Below are 18294 nucleotides of genomic sequence, written 5' to 3' on the forward strand. Positions count from 1 at the left end.
GTGGCGTAGAGTGATTTTCCAAATTTTCCGTTTCACATAGTGGCGTATAGGTTTAGAGCTACCTATTATCCTATAATAGTTATTCCTTGTTAACTATTTAAGATATAGTTTTATAGTTTGAACCTTAAACTTCAATTTCAAATGAAATCGGGCCACTGAGAGATAGCAGTGGAGGAGTATCGACTCCGTTACTAGCATGTCCTTCAAAAACGTTTTGCTCGGAAACGTATTTTGTCCTTCACGTACGCCACTATGTGTTGCGACCGACGAATTATAAGATATGTTGCATTCAATAATTATAAGGTAGGTCTGTACTTTACTTTTACTGTCACTAATTATATAAACTTTTTATAACCATTTATTGAATATTTAATTGTGATAAACATCAGTATAATTTCGAGTTTAACTGAATGCGTACATCATGATTAATAACATATTTTTATTTATCAAATATCGACTATGGCATAGTTTACCCTATATCGAGTTCGTTTCCGCCAACTTGACCTTTACTAATTCGGGTCATGATCTCAGGCTCGTTGAGGTGTATACGGGCATGACGAGGCATATTGTCTGTTTGCTTGCATGTGTTTATTTTATTCAGTTCATTAATTCTGACATCATTTACAGAGTGCAACAAAATGTGGTATACAGCAATCTGTACCGAACGAACAATGAATGTAATTCTTTTGAGAGTTAAAACTCTCTACAGAGTCATCATTGCCGCACAGTGTCATCGCCCCGATATCTTCATGGCAGAAATCGCTATGATGGTAGATCGAATCCACTTGTTCTTCAATAGCCACGCACGACCATTTTGTTCCGACCTGTTTAATAGTTTTGAGACTTATAATGGGCCGAGGGACATCCGACTAAGGCTATACTATTTACAATAGCCCAGTGACTGACCTCTGTAGATGTCAGTGAGCCTGGTACGTCATCTGCCATAGACTGCCTCCACCAGCGCGGCGGTCTACACTGTGGCTAGTAACCCGAGGGCAGCTGTCTTTTTTTTCTGCACATATAAAATCTGAATTTTTGTCAGTTTTTGATTTCAAAACACACGGTTGTTTGTCAATACGCTCGCTAACGACTATCATGTTCTTTTAACCCATATATTCAAGTGCAGGCCTTACAACTGGCTTCTTTTTAAAACAAAAATTACCGGAGATACTCATCATTTTCTACCCCGGTATCCACAGATTTATCGTCTGAATATCAAATCGTGCATAGCAGATACACCTGTATTGATCCCGGGTATTGATTTAGTTTCAATGCCTGTACAATATAATTATTTACCAGGCCGTTGTCGCTGTGTGCCGGACATTCTATACGAAGCTGATTTCTGCTTGTATAAATGAGGACACGATATAATTCCAAGACATTGAAGACAAGATCGACATACAATACGATGAACAAAATGTGGCAGAAGACAGAAAAATAGACACAAACATTAGCAAGTTATGGGTTGTTTTATTTTATCAGTAAATGTGGTGTACCTTCTTCCATGGACTGATGGATTAGGAGATTGAGGGATGGGGCACCTTTAAAACAGAGTTCCCGAAACTCTTATTACATTTTTCAGTCGATTTGATGTTCATGTGTTTTACGTAAAAAAAGGCTGGCCTGCAAAAACTAAAATGTGATGCGATCAAGCAAAATCAGTCGGAACTCGGAGATATTGATTTTGAGATATAGCCAAAGAAAGGAAATATTTGCTTTTGTGTCCTATTGTTTTGGAAACGCTTTAGTTGCTCATATCTTCGGAACTGGTTGCCCAATTTCAATGGGGTTTTCTGCAAAATACAGCTTTGAGAATGCTTTTTACTATCCTATAAGAAACTGAAAATTTTATATCTCCGAGTTCCGACTGATTTTGCCTGATCGCATCACAAATATCATAACAATAATGTCATACTTCATTGTACACCCACAATACAGGTATGGTCAACAGCCTATTAGTTTGTTTAACCGGTAAGTCCATGCGGACATGTACTTGGGTCCTGGTAGGACCAAGCCCAAGCAGGGTAAGATGCCTATAAGCATGCTGGCCTGTATAGAGAGAAAAGAAATAAACAGAATGGAAGGAAAAGAATGGCCACTCCTAACAAATCAAGTGAACATTATTTAGCTGTTTGCCAATCTCAACAGCCACAAAGGCTTAGAATAACCCTTATTATAATTATTTGGAACAACTCTTATATCATTCTTTCAATCGAAACTCGAGGATAACATGGGTAATCCTAAGCTCCGAGAACATCTAAAACTTCTTGGATACAGTGACAAATCCAAAAGTCAAGGACAAATTGTCCTAGACAACCATTTTTCACAAATATTGCCTCAACGCTGGTCAGTAAATTGCCCTCTCCACTCAAGAAATTTGCACGGAATCGCGACATTAAAACAATTCTATTTGGACAAATATGTGACTCCTTATGAGTTTCATCTTGAGTTATAATTTGATCAGCTCGTAATGGGCGGGCCTTATAACATCGCGGATTAATATCAAAATGTTTTATTTTGAGAATTTGTGACATCTCGCCAGAAGCCTCACAAATTATTAATTCAAGTTCTTTGTCTACTTTCTTTAACACACAAAATATTAACCAGACAGGTCAACTAATAAAAGCCTGGGTTAGAATCACAATGGATTAAACACTCTCATGTGGCGTGTGTGACATTCCAATCTGAGATGGCATTTTCTAGTTTGTATACGTATATATTGTATGCTTATTTTTTATTTTTTTTTTCATTTACAATCGCAAATTTCCAATTTGCGAGTGTTCTGTTTTTGGTCAGTTCTTCTTCTTTCTTTCTTTCTTTCTTCTGTCAAACTTTTAACGAGCCATCGTAGCCATGTGCTTTAAGCCAATGTGACCATATTTGGTCACAAGGACCATTGGGTGGGGGCACAAATGTTACATGACCAACTCGGGGTCAAAGGTCATCCAAAGGTCATTATGATCGAAATGTGATTTTCACTAAAAATGCTTCTTCTTCCACAAATTACATAACACAAATGTCGTCACTTGCATACCTGCATCGCCTTTAGCCAGTTTCTAAAAGTTGTACAAAGAATTGGGGTCAAAGGTCATTAAGTGGGTAAAATCTTACAATTGCATTATCTCAACATCCGTAAGGGGTATGGGGCTCAAACTCAGTGACAACAAATCTCATGACCAGGGGAACATTTTACAGGGGTCAGGTCAAAGGTCATGCAGAGGTCAAATTTAAGAAATGCATTTTCTGTACATCTGTAATGGGTACGGGACTCAAACTCTGTGACAACAAACTTAATGACCAGGGGAATATTTTGGAACACTTTGCAGGGGTCAGTTCAAAGGTTATCTTGGGTCAAATCTTACAATTTCCTTTTCTGGACATCTGTAAGGGATATGGGGCTCAAACTCAGTGACAACAAATCTCATGACCAGGGGAACATTTTGTAGGGGTCAGGTCAAAGGTCAAATTTTAGAAATGCATTTTTTGGACATCTGTAAGGGGTACAAGGCTCAAACTTGGTGACAACAAACTTATTGACCAGGGGGAATATGTTGGAACACTTTGCAGGGTCAGGTCAAAGGTTATCTGGGGTCAAATCTTATACCGTAATTTCATTGTCTGTAAGGGGTATGGGGGCCTAATTTCGGTGACAACAAACCTCGTGACCCGGGAAACATTAAGGTCAAAGGTCAGGTCAAACGGCCATTAAAAGGTTACATGCCTTGCGATTGTCTGCGCTCTGTGAGCGCAAATTATCTCTAGTTTTTTATTTTTTTGATGCTTTGGACATAATTGCTTAATCTTTATTCTGTATTATTTGGTTCCCTGTCTTTTGTATGTTGCAAGCTGAATAAAAACTAAACTAAACTAATGATTATAGACATTGCAATAATTATCTTACAAAATCATTTATTCTCTCCGTAAGTTGGTGTTGGGTTCTTGGATTGATTGGAGCTTATCGAAGTCAACGGTTTACTTAGAATATTTTGCGCCATTTTCCAATACCTTTATTATACCTTTATTTATCATATTCAATACAGGAGACAACGCGGATTAATATATTCAGGGGAAAAGTCCAGGTTTAGATACACCGAGGAAACCGGAGAAAACCTGCGGGAGTTACTCTGTCCGTGAAAATATTTGAATCCATTCCCACCCAGCAAACACACAACGTTTTACAGAAAAGGTTTAAATGGCGGGTTTTAAAAAGAGTGAAAATACGTTTTAATAATATTCATAAGACATTTTTGACAAAATGTGATGCGAAATATTCTAACAGAATGTGATTTTACTGTTGACAAAATATTTTAAAATAACATTTAAAAAACGTATTCATGATATTTATATAACCTGACATTTTAATATTATTAAATCAATATTTTTTTTTTTGCTGGGCTGAAGCCGGAATCCATTCAAAACTGTGTTGATAAAGATGTCTGTCTGTATTAACATGATTAAAGCATTGCTTTGGTTGTCATCCTTCAAGGTTTTGTATTGCTCGATAAAGTGCATCCCTAAAGCAGTATACAGACTTTTTATTGTACGTGCAATATTGTATGTACAATATGTACGTTTTAATCTATTGCCATTCTATTTCCAGTAATGTTTAAGTTCTAACGAATGTTTGATGACGTAAAATCGATAATATATTTCTGCTAGATATTGTATGTAACATATTATCGATTTTTCGTCATCAAACATTCGTTAGAACTTAAACATTACTGGAAATAGAATGGCAATAGATTAAATAACGTGCATATTGTACATACAATATTGTACGTACAATACTCGGAGTCTGAAGCGCGCTTTACTGAAGTGAATCTAGGATCGTTTCCAAATCCATATCGTGACACATATCTCGTTACAAATCCCACACCAAGGAATCAGCATACGCATTGTTTCCACCATGTCCAATATGACCCAACATTTCTCTATCCTGTTTGCAAGAATCATACATAAACTTAAGTAACTTTTAAGTGTAGATTAAATGAGACCTTGTGTTTTTTCACGGCAGTGAAATGATGCCACTTTCCCCCACATCTCATATGCACAGTTTATCCCTTACATATCATGTGTCATGAATAGGTATTGTAGCACACCAGCCTTGTGAATAAGAGTCTAGGAAATAATTCCTAATATCTCATACCCTAGTTTGTATGCCTTAATATCTAATCTTGCCACACTGACAACTTACTAATTAGCCCTAACCCAGAAAAAAGTCTGTCCAGGAGTAGGAATTTTTTAGCCTTTTTTAGAAACATGTTTTCAATTGGCTTATAGCCATCACATGCTTACAATACACATAACTGATTGGTTAATCAAAACTAGCAGGATCCTGGCCTGGCCTGATTACAAAGTAAACATCATTCTGTATAGAAAACTGTGTAGCAAGCGATTTACTTCAGAAAATTACTACACTGCTCAAAACTAAGTCCATTATCTATCACAGTTAATTGAATGTTAGCTAATGTTTATTGACTTCATATTGGTGTTCATACATATCCCTGACCCTGACAAAAGCTAGCAAGAGCAAGCTGTGTAATTATTTTGTTTACTTGTGATAAGATACAATTTTCCAAATTTGTTTCCTACTGAGTAGGTGACTTGGTAAAATTCCTTTAAAAATGAATGGGCGCCCAATGTGAGCTTGGTCGTGATGTGGTAAATTTCACGGTGTTTAGATTTGGCATTATTATCTCTTGCAAACCCGGTGACACCTCATTATAGAAATCAGACCTGTCGATAGGTTGTAAGAGGGGATAGCCTTTTCCAGGCTCGAATTGGGCCATTATATTAGGGATGACCAATGAACCATCAACTTGATTAGAACACTCCCATAGACATGCAGGGAGCTCAACTGTGCACTGCTTGCACATACATTTCTAAATTGATCTCATTCTTTTATTTTTCAATATTTTTCTGTAAAATTTGGGGAAGTTACTGCCAATTATATTTTGTAACTATCTTGCAAATTACAGCAACATAACTTATTTTGTTTTTCTGTAAGTGCGAGTCAAAATTGGTCCATCGCCACAGTGCGCTTAATTGCCAGTGGCTGAGTTTAGCACTGCTCAAGAATGGCACAAAATATTCAAATCAGTAAGATCAGGTGAAAAACGTGGCCTACTGAGCTGTAATTTGGCAGAGTTGCCAGTAATACCTCTATCATACCCTCTGTAAAAAGGTTAAAAAATTGAACAAGTAGATCTCGAGTTACAAATTAAATCACCAGCTTCCCTTTGGAATTTTTATATTCCTTTCAAATCATGTTAAGAAGACACCTTTCTGAACATAAATGTGAAGTTTCGTGCTCATTCGATGTATTGTTCACCTGATATCTTAACCCTAAACGTTTTCTTATATTTAGGCCTATAACATCTACAACTTGCTGCTGGCTATACCTTGTTTAGGACTTTCAAAAGAAGTACCTGAATGTGCAACCATAACTGTTTCAAAATAGCCCGCGATAGTCATGCAGGTAACTCCGAGGTCAAGCATTGAATTGGTTTGAACAAAGATACTCATAATGTATTGAGTGCTACTTTGGTTTGAATGAGGAATACTACAGGAATACACATGAGCATGATGAGGATAATCTCTATTGTTGTGAATGAGTCAATGACCTTCAAAACTTAAGATTTTGTTTACATACACCTACTAATTGGTCATATTAAACCCAATAACATTGAAATTCTTGGTTGTGAAAAAAAGTTCACCTACTTAGTGCAATTTTGATTTTGTGCCATATCGGCTATCTTGGATGATTTTTGGCAAATGTCCTCTAAATGCATGATTTCAATGCCTTGGTTTGAAAAAATAAGTTATGCCAGTGACTAGTTAAGTGCCATTTCATAAGAAACCCCTTTGATACTTTCACAATATGCTTGTTTCATGTTTGCAAATATGTTAAAATAAAGAAATATATAAAGGTAAATATATGCTTATGCCAATTTTGCTCCCAACTGCTATTTTTGGACCTTGTCATTTTATTTCGTTCCAATGACCGGTCAGAATGGGAAACTTTGATAATTCATAATTCGAAAAGTTTTTGACCGATTTTGACCATTTAACCACCAAAATACTTCTGTTGATTAGTTCTACTCAGAAAACAATCTTTTGAAGCAATAGGGTCAACATGAAATTTTGATGGTTATCCCTAATTATATAAAGAAAGTTTTGCTACTTTGCAATGCAATAAAATCCTAAATGCAAAACGAGATCCTGTAGGCGGCTCCCAAGGTGGCTTAAAAAACTAAATGCAAAATGAGGTTTTTAAAAATATTGTTTTCAGAGTCAAGACGCAGGTATCATTATTAAGCCTCAAATCACTTATTTATTGTCGAATAAGTGCAGAGTAGGTTAGATATATATATTGAATGTTAGACCAAAGTAGCTCAAAGTACATGTACTAATACACTTGATCCGTGAACTTGTCTTTTTTAAAGACAAATTCTTGTTTATTTCAGGTCCGAACAGGGTAAATGAACAGTAAATTTCGATGGAAATATTTTACACAAAAAATTTGAGTTCTCTTCATGAAACTTTTATAATAGCTTAAACTTATTCTTTCTGAATCTTTCTTCTGGTGTCATATGCGTTGAAATTTAGACACAAACAAAACCGTATCATTACCATTTTTCACCATTGCATTCTAACAAATGAAAAACAAAACGCAAGTGTTCTAGTGCTTCGCCAAGAAGAAACATCTGTTTGTTTTGGGCTTTTTTTTTCAAACTTCTACTGTGATTCGTTTAAAAAAAATAATAACCTCTCAAAGAATAAGTTGCTATTCAGCGAATCCTGAAGAATATAATCGATTGCTGAAACACTCTCGCAAGCAAATGCATGTAAAGCAAGTGCCTGAAAGACAATGTCAATGTAACGTAATCTTCAATATTCTGCTGAACATTAAGAGTCTTCCGTCATCTTTTCCGTATGTGATCAGACAACAAAACGTTTATTCTTGACTTCACGAAAGAAAGAATGAAAGAAAGAGAGAAAGAAATGAATTAATGAGTTGTTCACCTGATATGTAAGGCGATGAAATCCATAGCTGAATCTTGATGGTATTCTTGATGTATAATCATCTAATAATGGAGTTCCTCCTTCCTCTATCATCTTTATCAGCTTCTCAGGGAGAAGCTGTTTTCTATCGGTTGTTTTCCCGCCATTTGCGATTATGCCGTAAACTTTAGCCAGTGCTTCAGCTGTTCCATAACCTGTTGCTGACGGGCACTCGAACTCTCTGTTCCGAGGATCATTAAATTTGTAGAACTTTGATTAAAATAGGAAAAGAAACAGGATATTATAACTTATAAGTGAATGCAAATTCCAAGTATATTTTGCTTATCTAGATAAGCTCCTACTAATATAGGGGCCAACCCCTAAAAGTTTTCTCGTCGTTGGACAGATGTTTCAAATGGACAAATCATACATCACAATGTTCAGAAGAGTCTGGAGAATGTTTTTTAAACTAGCTACCGGTATACCTTTAAAACTAAATGGAGTAGAAACTTCATATATGGCGTGCAGAACGCGTGCCACATAGATATTTAATATCTATGAATAAAATCAGTACTTAAAGCCATATTATAACATTTCCATAAGAAACAGACTTGTATTATTTTGCTATATAATGTTAGTTTTCACTGTCAGATATGTCATCTTTTAATTTGGGCCCAAACAGACGAGGCAATACAAAGAAAATCGCTATTTAATACCAGCATATATTATGTCGCCAATTCGAGCCACTCATTCGAACGTGAGTCGTGTCGGATCTTTTGATATGTCACGACTGCCCGCACGCCATATACGTGCTGTGTTATGGACATCGCGTACTTGTTCGACTAATATTTATATCGTAATAATAAAACGACGGTTCCTGTCAGCACCTAGAGTCTTGATTATTGCAGGGTGTGTTAGTTTACTAAAGTACATAACAATCGTGTAAAAAACAGAAGTTTGAAAATTATTAAGGGCGTCCTCCTCAGCAAATGTTATAATATAGCTTTAATTCAATGTGATTTATGGGTGAAAATGTTTCCTTCAAAACCTTACATCTGATGCATCTGCGAAATTTCCGAAGACCTCTTTCCGTTTATTTTGTCCTGTTACCGTTCCCCAAGTAATCTGTCTATTTATCGGGTCCATCTGACTTCTTAAGAAACTCTTGACACCATTTAAATCTTTCCCGTCTGTGAAATATCGTGCTACCCTGTAGTTCAACTCTTTTGGAAGCCCAATGTAGAATTCTATACCTGTGGTAAGATCAATTATAAGGCAATTATAAAGAATATTAAATCTGCACTAATCTTGACCGTGCTATTCCTATTCCGAAAAAAGAATGCATCCGCCCCCCGCATCCCCCCCCCCCCCCCCTGCGTACGAGCTTGTGCACATCTCTCGGCCCGGTTCACTTAAACTAAATTTGAATTTGGTAAATTGGTTAGCGGTTCAGTGGAAAACTTCAAACGCTGTCAAATGAAACAGTACGTGGAATGACAAGGCTTACCGAATGGTCTAGCTACTTCATCACGGAAATATTCTCCTAACGTCCTCTTTTTCGGGTCCGCTCGTGTCAGAAGTTGACTGGCGTAAAGACCAAGTGTAAATGCATGATAGCCATGAGTAGTTCCAGGCTCCCAAATTGGCGGGCTTTTTGCTAATGCTTTGCCAAGTTTATGGTAGTTCATCATAAGATCAATGGTTATGGGTGTATCTATGAAAGCCAAACCGGCCTGGAATTTTAAAAAAAAATCAAAATAAAATCGATGTTTTGAATAGCATTTTATTTAACTTACATTCGTCAGTGTAAACCCGGGAATTAAGTTGTGCGAGTTTGGTATGAATACCAACCCTTTCTATTCACACATTTTAGAGTTTAAGCCCCATAGCTTGAAGAGCCATTTAATTTCATACACATCGTACCTACCTTCTCATAATACCGTAGTCTCAGTGAAGGTACATGAACTTGAAACAACATCTGAATCAATTTGGAATGGATCCCGAGATCTGGATCCTACATCCACATCGAGGTTCAATTCACATCAACCAGCTTAAGTCGACCTATTTTCAATCAGGTCCTCGTACATGAAAGCCTATTGCAAAGGTCTATTGCAGTACTATTTCAGTATTTCTCATTTAGAGAATAGATATAAACGATATCGGTTCTCTATCATTCACTGCAGTCACTATTCCTAGGAAGGATAGCAGGACATATCCCATCCCACACAACTATCCAAATCTTTACAGTTCTGAGTGCTATCTTGGATCATATTCCCATCTAATTATATTACTATATCGTGTGCCATTTGTATGATCTGTTGTCTTGAAGGTATATGAGGATTTGTGTGTCATGTGTGTGTTCAACACAAGGATATAGGAAGGAGGGGAAATAGATTATGTAACGCCTATTGTTCCTTTGTGCCAATTGGAGTTCCCGACACGCTATTCATCGAGAGGTACCTTTTGTTCGAGACAAAGGGCTTCCGCCATTAAATCGTTAACTGACCTGACAGCGTATTAACGCTATATAGGCAGACCACTGTCATTAAGTGATCAAATGAAAGTCACGTGAAAGCGTCTACATGGACGAGAGGTACCTTTTGTTATAATACCACACAAGGGTGTGATCGAGTTGTCGCATACACTCAAAAACACACTTTACCGTCGACATAGAATTATTGACCGCCCATCTTAATTTAGGCGCCTCCTTTAAATAAATTCAATAGAGTTGCTGATCGATTACCCGTAACAACGTGTCATTGCTGCCAGGTATTATAGGTCTACCTGTGCCACTTTCTATAATTAACTACTTCGCAGCTATTATGGTGTCATCATGGTTATATAGGCCTGTTCAATAAAATCAAATGGATTTCTTAATATCACGAATATCCATTTTAAAAGCCAGGTCCAATTGAGGTAGTGAAGGAGGATCGAGAGATGAAAAGAGGAGAAGCGGATGGGTGAGGGGAGTTGGGGCCGGGGGGGTAAATCAGCGCAAAAAAAGAAAGGAAGAGGGGGAGAAGAAGAGAGAGGTAGAAGGAGAGCGATGCAGTCACAGGGCTCTAAATTACGTAGGCGTAGATCGGGGGGGTTGCCAGGGGATGGTCGATATAATCATCCCCCCCCCCCAATATTGACGCCTGGGTATTGGTTTCTGTCAAAATTAACCTCATATTTGGTCATTTTAGCCACAAAATGCCATTTTTTAGCGCTTTGCGCGAATTAATTCCACATTTGTCCCACATTTCACCAGTTTAGTTTCAATAGGCCTATGCTAAAATTTTCCCACGCATTTGTACCATAAGGGGTACTGTAATGGGTACTTAAAAAAAATCCACCCCCTCCATGTCAAAAATAAATCTACGCCACTGCTTAAGTGTGTGCATAAGAAAGAATAAGTGCAGAGAAAGGAAAAGAAAGGAATGAATAAAGAAAATAATTATTATTATTATAGAATCTAAGCATATAACAGCACTAGGCAGCCATTTAATGATGCCACAAACCTTAATACATTACGTAATTAAAACACCAAGTCAGATATATTTCACATGTCACCCAATTTCGATAACTGGACGTTCAATGTACACTCTCATGAATATTGATTGGCAACATTTTCCAATATGTCAGCGCTCAAATCGGACACAATAGAACAATAGACCCTTCAGTGCGTTGGTTCAACACATCCTTTCTGTGTGGCTTAATCTATTCTTTTCCTTGAAGGGTAGCAGGCCCGGGTAGCAGGCGGCTGGTTGGTAACATTTTCCCACTGATGGTCAACGAATCACTGACTTTCAACAGAGAAGTGTTTTTCTTAGTCGTGTGATTTCAAACCACTAAATATATGATAATCTGAATATCAAAATAAATTGGCAACACTCAAAATTCAACGCTTAAGGCGAGTGGGAGCCATATTCCCGGGTATTAAATAAATTTAAAAAATAAAATAAAATTTTATAACTAAAAATATATAAAAATTAAAATAAATCAATAAATTTTGGATTTATATATATAATATTTCCGCATGATTCAAAGTGCTGTAATTTCGCTGTCATTGGTGAATCATTAGAATCAGATCGCATCAACTTGACCAGTTGCAGCGGAAGCGCAGACGTATCCGCACTTGTATTGTAATATCCACCAATTATCTGTTATCTGTGTAGCTCCCCATATCCTATTGGATGAAGGAGGTTTTTGATAACCAGACAACTGATAACCGATATTTCTTAACATACATTAAACACGGCTTGGTCATTCCCTCTGCGACGCGCCTTAAAACTCAAGCAACTCAATTTTTAATATTGTAGAGGTGAAGCACAAACCTCGTGATGAAGCAGCTGTTTTACTGTGATGTTTTCTTTGCCATTCTGTCCAAACTCAGGCCAGTAGTGTACTACCTTTTGATCGTAGTCAAGATAGCCTCTATCTACAAGCATAGCCATACACAAAGCTGCCATTCCTTGTTTTATAGCAAGAGAATACATACACAATAGTTAAATTTTGATTTGAACTCATCAGCTGTATATTTTATTCTTCTTTACATGTTTGCTAAAAAATGCAAAACAAAATGTTTGAGTTCAATTATTGCTCCAGCGGTTTATAGAAGCAAAAACATACTGCCCGCCATGCGGATGAGTCTCTAACGTATCATACGTATTGTACATTTAAAGAAAAACATAATTATTCCATTAGGACTAAAATTTTACTGGGGTTAGACCGTGGACTGTTTCTACAGTCCATGGTTAGACACGTGTTAAAAAAACCCATGAGAGTCCTACAGATCCCGGAGGATGAGGATGTCAATCATGCACCTTTTTAAACGGTATGTAGGCAGATAGGTCAAACTATACTTTTTCTGAATCGTTATAGCCAGGGGAATACTTGGGCATGGGTTTTGACGAAATCTGAGCAATTTTGAAATTTGAGCCCTGTTGTATAAAATTTGGACCTTGTTGACATATAGGGATATTTTTTTGAATTTTTTTAACTTAGCTTATCGTTGCGCGTTTTCTCTGCATTTTTCTGATCTACAGACGTCGATTAGAAATTGATTCCCGAGGTATACGATAGGTCCTTCTTCGAACCTTTGATCCCAGTATGTTGAAGTTATCTATATACCGTAGCTTCACATTTCGAAAGGGCTACTTAAAGGAACACTCCGGTAATCACAATATTATGCCTTATATGTTAGAAAAACAATTATCAAGCACGAATCACATGGTTTTATTTAAACAAACTCACATTGACCATAAAACAGCCGGCTCTCAACACGCGATATTCACAATTCCCGCGGTGAAAAAGCTTGTGGCAATGATGAAATTGTTATTTGTGCTCAGTCTTCATTGTGTTCAATCAATAAATCTCCGACCATGATGGGGGGCATCGGGTCTGAGGGGGAACAAGCCGTTTTTCGGCAATTTTCCTATGGGATTTTTTAAAATTTCAGATCGTATCTCTATGACGCTACGCCACTGGTCGTATGAGAACAATAGGTACCTCTCACTCAAGTGGGCGCTTTTACATGACATTCTTTTGACCACTTATTGACAGTAGCCTACCTGGTAAAGCGTTAATACACTGTCAGGTTAGTTACCGATTTAATGGCGAAACGCTTTTCTCCTAAACAAAAGGTACCTCTCGATGAATAGCTTATCGGTAAATCAAATCGGCACAAGGGACAATGCGTTACGTAATCTATTGCGCCTGCACGGATATGATATGACAACCTGCTTGTAGTGCAGCGCGAGTATTCAAAATTGTTTTCACCTATTGCTATGGTAGTTAATCCGATTTATTCTGTCACTTCGCCAGCGTATAACACAGGTAGTACAAAAGAACAATTTGGGACCTTACTCCGTTTGTTTAGTAGCTCCATAGAAAAGCATGCTGCAAAATTCACTATATAACTATATACCTTTCGTTACAGAGAATACAATGGCCATCGAATCGTGTCTCCATGGTTGCGAAGACTCATAATCAGCGTATCCTCCCCATATGTTTACCACTTGCTTTCCTTTGTAATATGCTGCAAATGCTGAGCCCCCTTCCCGCGGTTCTACATCGCCGTTTTCAAAATTAGCCCTGAAAATACCCCCCCAAAATAGATAAGAATATGGGCACTTTGTGCAATCCCAGAATTACAAGGTCAAAGTTTATACAGCGGTCAAAATTCTGATCAATTCCAAAATATTCCTACGGCCATAATGATTCTGCATTAGTTTGACATTATGACATATCTATGACTTATCGTATACTAGTATACGACAATCAACATTTATTTAAATTGTTATACATGCACAAGTCGAATATTTGAGAACATTTTCATCAAAATCAGATGAAAAATTGTCTGTTTTGTCCTGTATGGAGCCAAATGACGTCATTTGACCGTTTTGCTCACAACTCCGGAAAGATAAGATAAGATAAGATAAGTCGTAGATAGTTCTGATCATTATGACGAGGAATATTTTAAACTTGGTTTTAATAAAATTTGAGCAACTTTTGATTTTGCCCTCTGCATACACTTTGATCTCGAAATTCTGGGATTGAACATATTAGGCAACCGTTAGCCAAGGTATTTTTAAGTGACCCACAATATTATAGATTTGTATATTTAGAGAGGAGATGCAAGTATTAATTTTTAAAACAAGATATAGCTATTAAAAGCCGAGACTAAAATGTTCGCTCAGAGCTAAAGCTTATTCATGCCCCCATTCGAGTTGAAGAGGGAGAAGATATTATGTAAGCCTAGAGGTTTCAAAATACATTTTACCATTTTATTACGAAATTGATTATGACATAATAATCCTGAGTCCTGATGAACTTTTATTCAAAGATGTTGAATACATAATAATAGCCCATACCTGTTTTCGGTGACAGTGATCGCATAAAATATTGAAAGGTAATGAATTTGCAAGAAACCATGCCACTTAAATTGATATTAAAGCAGTGTTCAAGGTGTTTGTATTTTACCAAAATGGAAAATGATTAAGCAGATTTTCTAACTGTAGCACAATGTTACCGTTTATAATGGTCTAGCAGTATTTATACTGGTAAACATTGGTAAAGACTAAAATAATAGAGTAAGGAATCGTACCTGAAAGCTTCGAGAACCTCTTCGAATCCAGACTGTACTGTCCCGTCTATGATAATAGGGAGTTTTTCTTTTTGCATTACTCTAACAACAAGAGACGCCACAACAGCAACAACACACAGCACGAAGGCTTTAGCCCAGAGTCCCATTGTTGTTCAACTTTGATGACAAAATGTGGAAAAATGCCAATACCAAATATTGAAGCAACACAGCTAAGCAGGTTAATAAAAGCGACTCAACATGCTCAACCGTATCATTTTGTACCACATAAATGTAAGCATTAATTCTATTAATATCTAGTCGCGCTGTTATTTCATGTCAAAAGAATAAACTTTGTTGACATTTCGATAATATCAAGTTCAAATGTCAAAGGTTCCTATTTCAGATTTCCTCTTGTCATAATAGTTTAAAGGCGCATTACACCAAATCACTGCGCGGAAGGTACAATGGTGATGAGTTCCGGTTAAAAGTATATGGCTACTGGAGACAATGACAATGTGGTGTACTTAGGGACCATGTTCTTCGTGAGGTTGGCATGTTCTGATTTAAATGTAAGATGCTATCCTAATAATGACTAAAATAGATATGAAATTATAAAAATATAGACACAGATATTAATACATTTCACAACACTGTGTTTCACGCCAAAGCGATCTTCAGGTGAATAAATTAAAAATGAAAAACACGATGATAAGAATATGAAACGAACCTTAAATCAGTTAATTTTCTAGATGTTAATCTGAATCTTATCAACGGAAGCTACAAACCGTACAGAAAGCCGAACAATCCACCTGTATATATCAACACCAGCTCTAACCATCCACCAACAATAATTAGAAATATACCTGCAGCAATCAGTAAGAGAATTTCTACTTTGTCCTCAAGCAAAGAGATTTTCGACCAAGCAGCCGAAACGTACAACGAAGCGTTAAGTTCATGTGGCTATTCTGAAAAAATCCAGTACAGTGAAAAGGAGAACATCAACTCGACGAAACAAGACAATAGCAAAAAGAAGAATAAGAGCAGAAAAAGAAAGGTTATATGGTTTAATCCGCCATTTAGTAAGAACGTTAAAACAAACGTAGGAGGTACCTTTATTCGCCTAATTAATAAGCATTTTCCAAGAGGGAGTAAGCTGTTTAAAATATTCAACAAGAACAGCGTGAAAGTAAGTTATAGTTGCACGAGAAATATAGGCGCGATTATGAAATCCCGCAACGCACAAATCAGACGTAGCGCCGATAAGCCACCCGAAAAAGAGTGTAATTGTAGAAAAAAGGACAGCTGTCCTCTCAGTGGAAAGTGCTTATCTCAAGCTATAGTTTACAAAGCCACAGTAAACTCAGACAATGAATCAAAACAATATATTGGATTAGCAGGCGGTACATTTAAGGAAAGGTACAACAACCACACTAAGTCTTTTCGGCTAGAAAAATACAAAAAGGAGACAGAACTATCGAAATATGTTTGGGGGCTTAAACACAAAGATGAAAAGTTCAACATCAGTTGGGATATAGTCCAAAATTCCAACACCAAAATGAGAAAATCAGGAATTTGTAACCTTTGTTTAGAAGAAAAAATGGCAATCTTAAACTCAAAAATGAGTAATCCAAGAATCTCGCTCAACAAAAGAAGTGAGCTGATAAGCAAATGTCGTCATAGCCGTGTTAAGAAAAAGCAATGTTTCATATGGTATGTTTAGGCCTATTCATTATTTTCTCCACTAGCGGGACACCCGCGCTACGCGCGGGTCCCCGCTAGGTGAGTAAATGGGAGCGTTCACTAAAACAGGAGGAATTACTGAACAGGTAGAATCATTGAAAAGGTAAATTTTATTTTTCTGAACCTGACCCTCCTTAAGCCTACGTTTCTGTTTTAACTTCTTTCTTTCTTTTTAGTTTCTTCTACATGGGCCGATAACCCACATACTCACAGCCTGTTTGTCCTCATTTTGTTTTCTTTTTTATTTATAGTAGGCCTACCTCTTCATGTTGTTTGTACTTTTTAACACACATCTTTTTCCCGTATTTATTACGCTACGGTCGTTCACCCGTAATATCATTCATTACGTGTCTCTGCGTCGTTTACGCGTGCCATGGCGTAGTGCTGCGTTACCCGTGCGGTATCGCTGCGCTACGCAAGCGGCTTGGCATTAGATACGCCCGTGCGACGCGCAGGGCTAGCTTAGTAACTGACTCCTTTTTTTGTTTACCTAGTATAGCAACGGACCACATTTTCACTGATTTTGAGGCCAATTCTTGACCGTTTTCAACCAAATTTTCGCATTACCCTCTCGGTATATTCCCCGATCTCCCGTATGAATTTGGTGACAGTTGGATAGAAACCGACGGAGCCTTTATACACATAGATAGATAGATAGATAGATAGATACAACATTCCCCTATTTATAGTAAGATAACCTATTTCACCACCTGCCGTTGTGCGTCATACTTGCGCTAGGTGTGTTTTTCGACACCGCGTACGTTGCGTGCACGCTTTATTTCGTTGCTAGGTTACGGAGTTTTTGGAAAGGCCTTTGATCATCGTGTTTTTCATTTTTCATTTTTCATTTTTCATTTTTCATTTTTCATTTTTTCATTTTTCATTTTTTTTTCATTTTTCATTTTTAATTTTTAATTTATTCACCTGAAGATCGCTTTGGCGTGAAACACAGTGTTGTGAAATGTATTAATATCTGTGTCTATATTTTAAAATAGCTCTACCATTTATTGGTATCGAGCACTGTATAGCTGTCTGTGATACTTTTACTTCTTAATATGAAATTATACATATCGATTTCACAAGAAAGGTAGACCCTGCCCGAATTACTGCTAACGGAACATGATTTAATGCCAGTTTTGGCGTTGAAATAGCGCCGTCGCTTTTCAACATTTTAAAATAAAAAACAGGACCTATAAAGTTAACCAAAATTGAAGTTTAAATTAAAATTCAGTCTTAAATTAATACAGGGATGACGTAAAAAAGTGACAAATATTGTCACGTGGGGTAGAAAACGCCGGTTAAAAAAGTTGATTTTTACGTGCTTTTCAAAGGAGAAGTTATTTGGTGGTCTACGCCTTAAGCATAACAAGTGCCATTTAAGGAAAATCTGGGTATGTATATGATGCAAAAGGTGCCATAATACACTAACAATTAGAAACACAATTATTGAGATGAAATTGAAAGAAGAAAAATAGAGATAT

At 37.0% G+C, this 18294-nt stretch overlaps 1 protein-coding gene across 1 annotated transcript; it reads right to left on the minus strand.

The window, feature by feature from the left end:
• Positions 1-4861: 4861 nt before the first annotated feature.
• LOC140147424 (beta-lactamase domain-containing protein 2-like) lies at positions 4862-15374 on the minus strand. The gene is made up of 7 exons (XM_072169201.1): positions 15095-15374; positions 13916-14082; positions 12324-12460; positions 9512-9737; positions 9058-9257; positions 8026-8274; positions 4862-4936 (listed from the first exon to the last, which is right to left on the minus strand). Exons 1-7 carry the CDS (start codon positions 15238-15240, stop codon positions 4862-4864), a joined length of 1200 nt encoding a protein of 399 aa, XP_072025302.1. The 5' UTR covers positions 15241-15374.
• Positions 15375-18294: the final 2920 nt, after the last annotated feature.

Source organism: Amphiura filiformis, chromosome 3 (genome assembly GCF_039555335.1).
Source record: "Amphiura filiformis chromosome 3, Afil_fr2py, whole genome shotgun sequence".
NCBI classification, from domain to species: Eukaryota; Metazoa; Echinodermata; class Ophiuroidea; order Amphilepidida; family Amphiuridae; genus Amphiura; species Amphiura filiformis.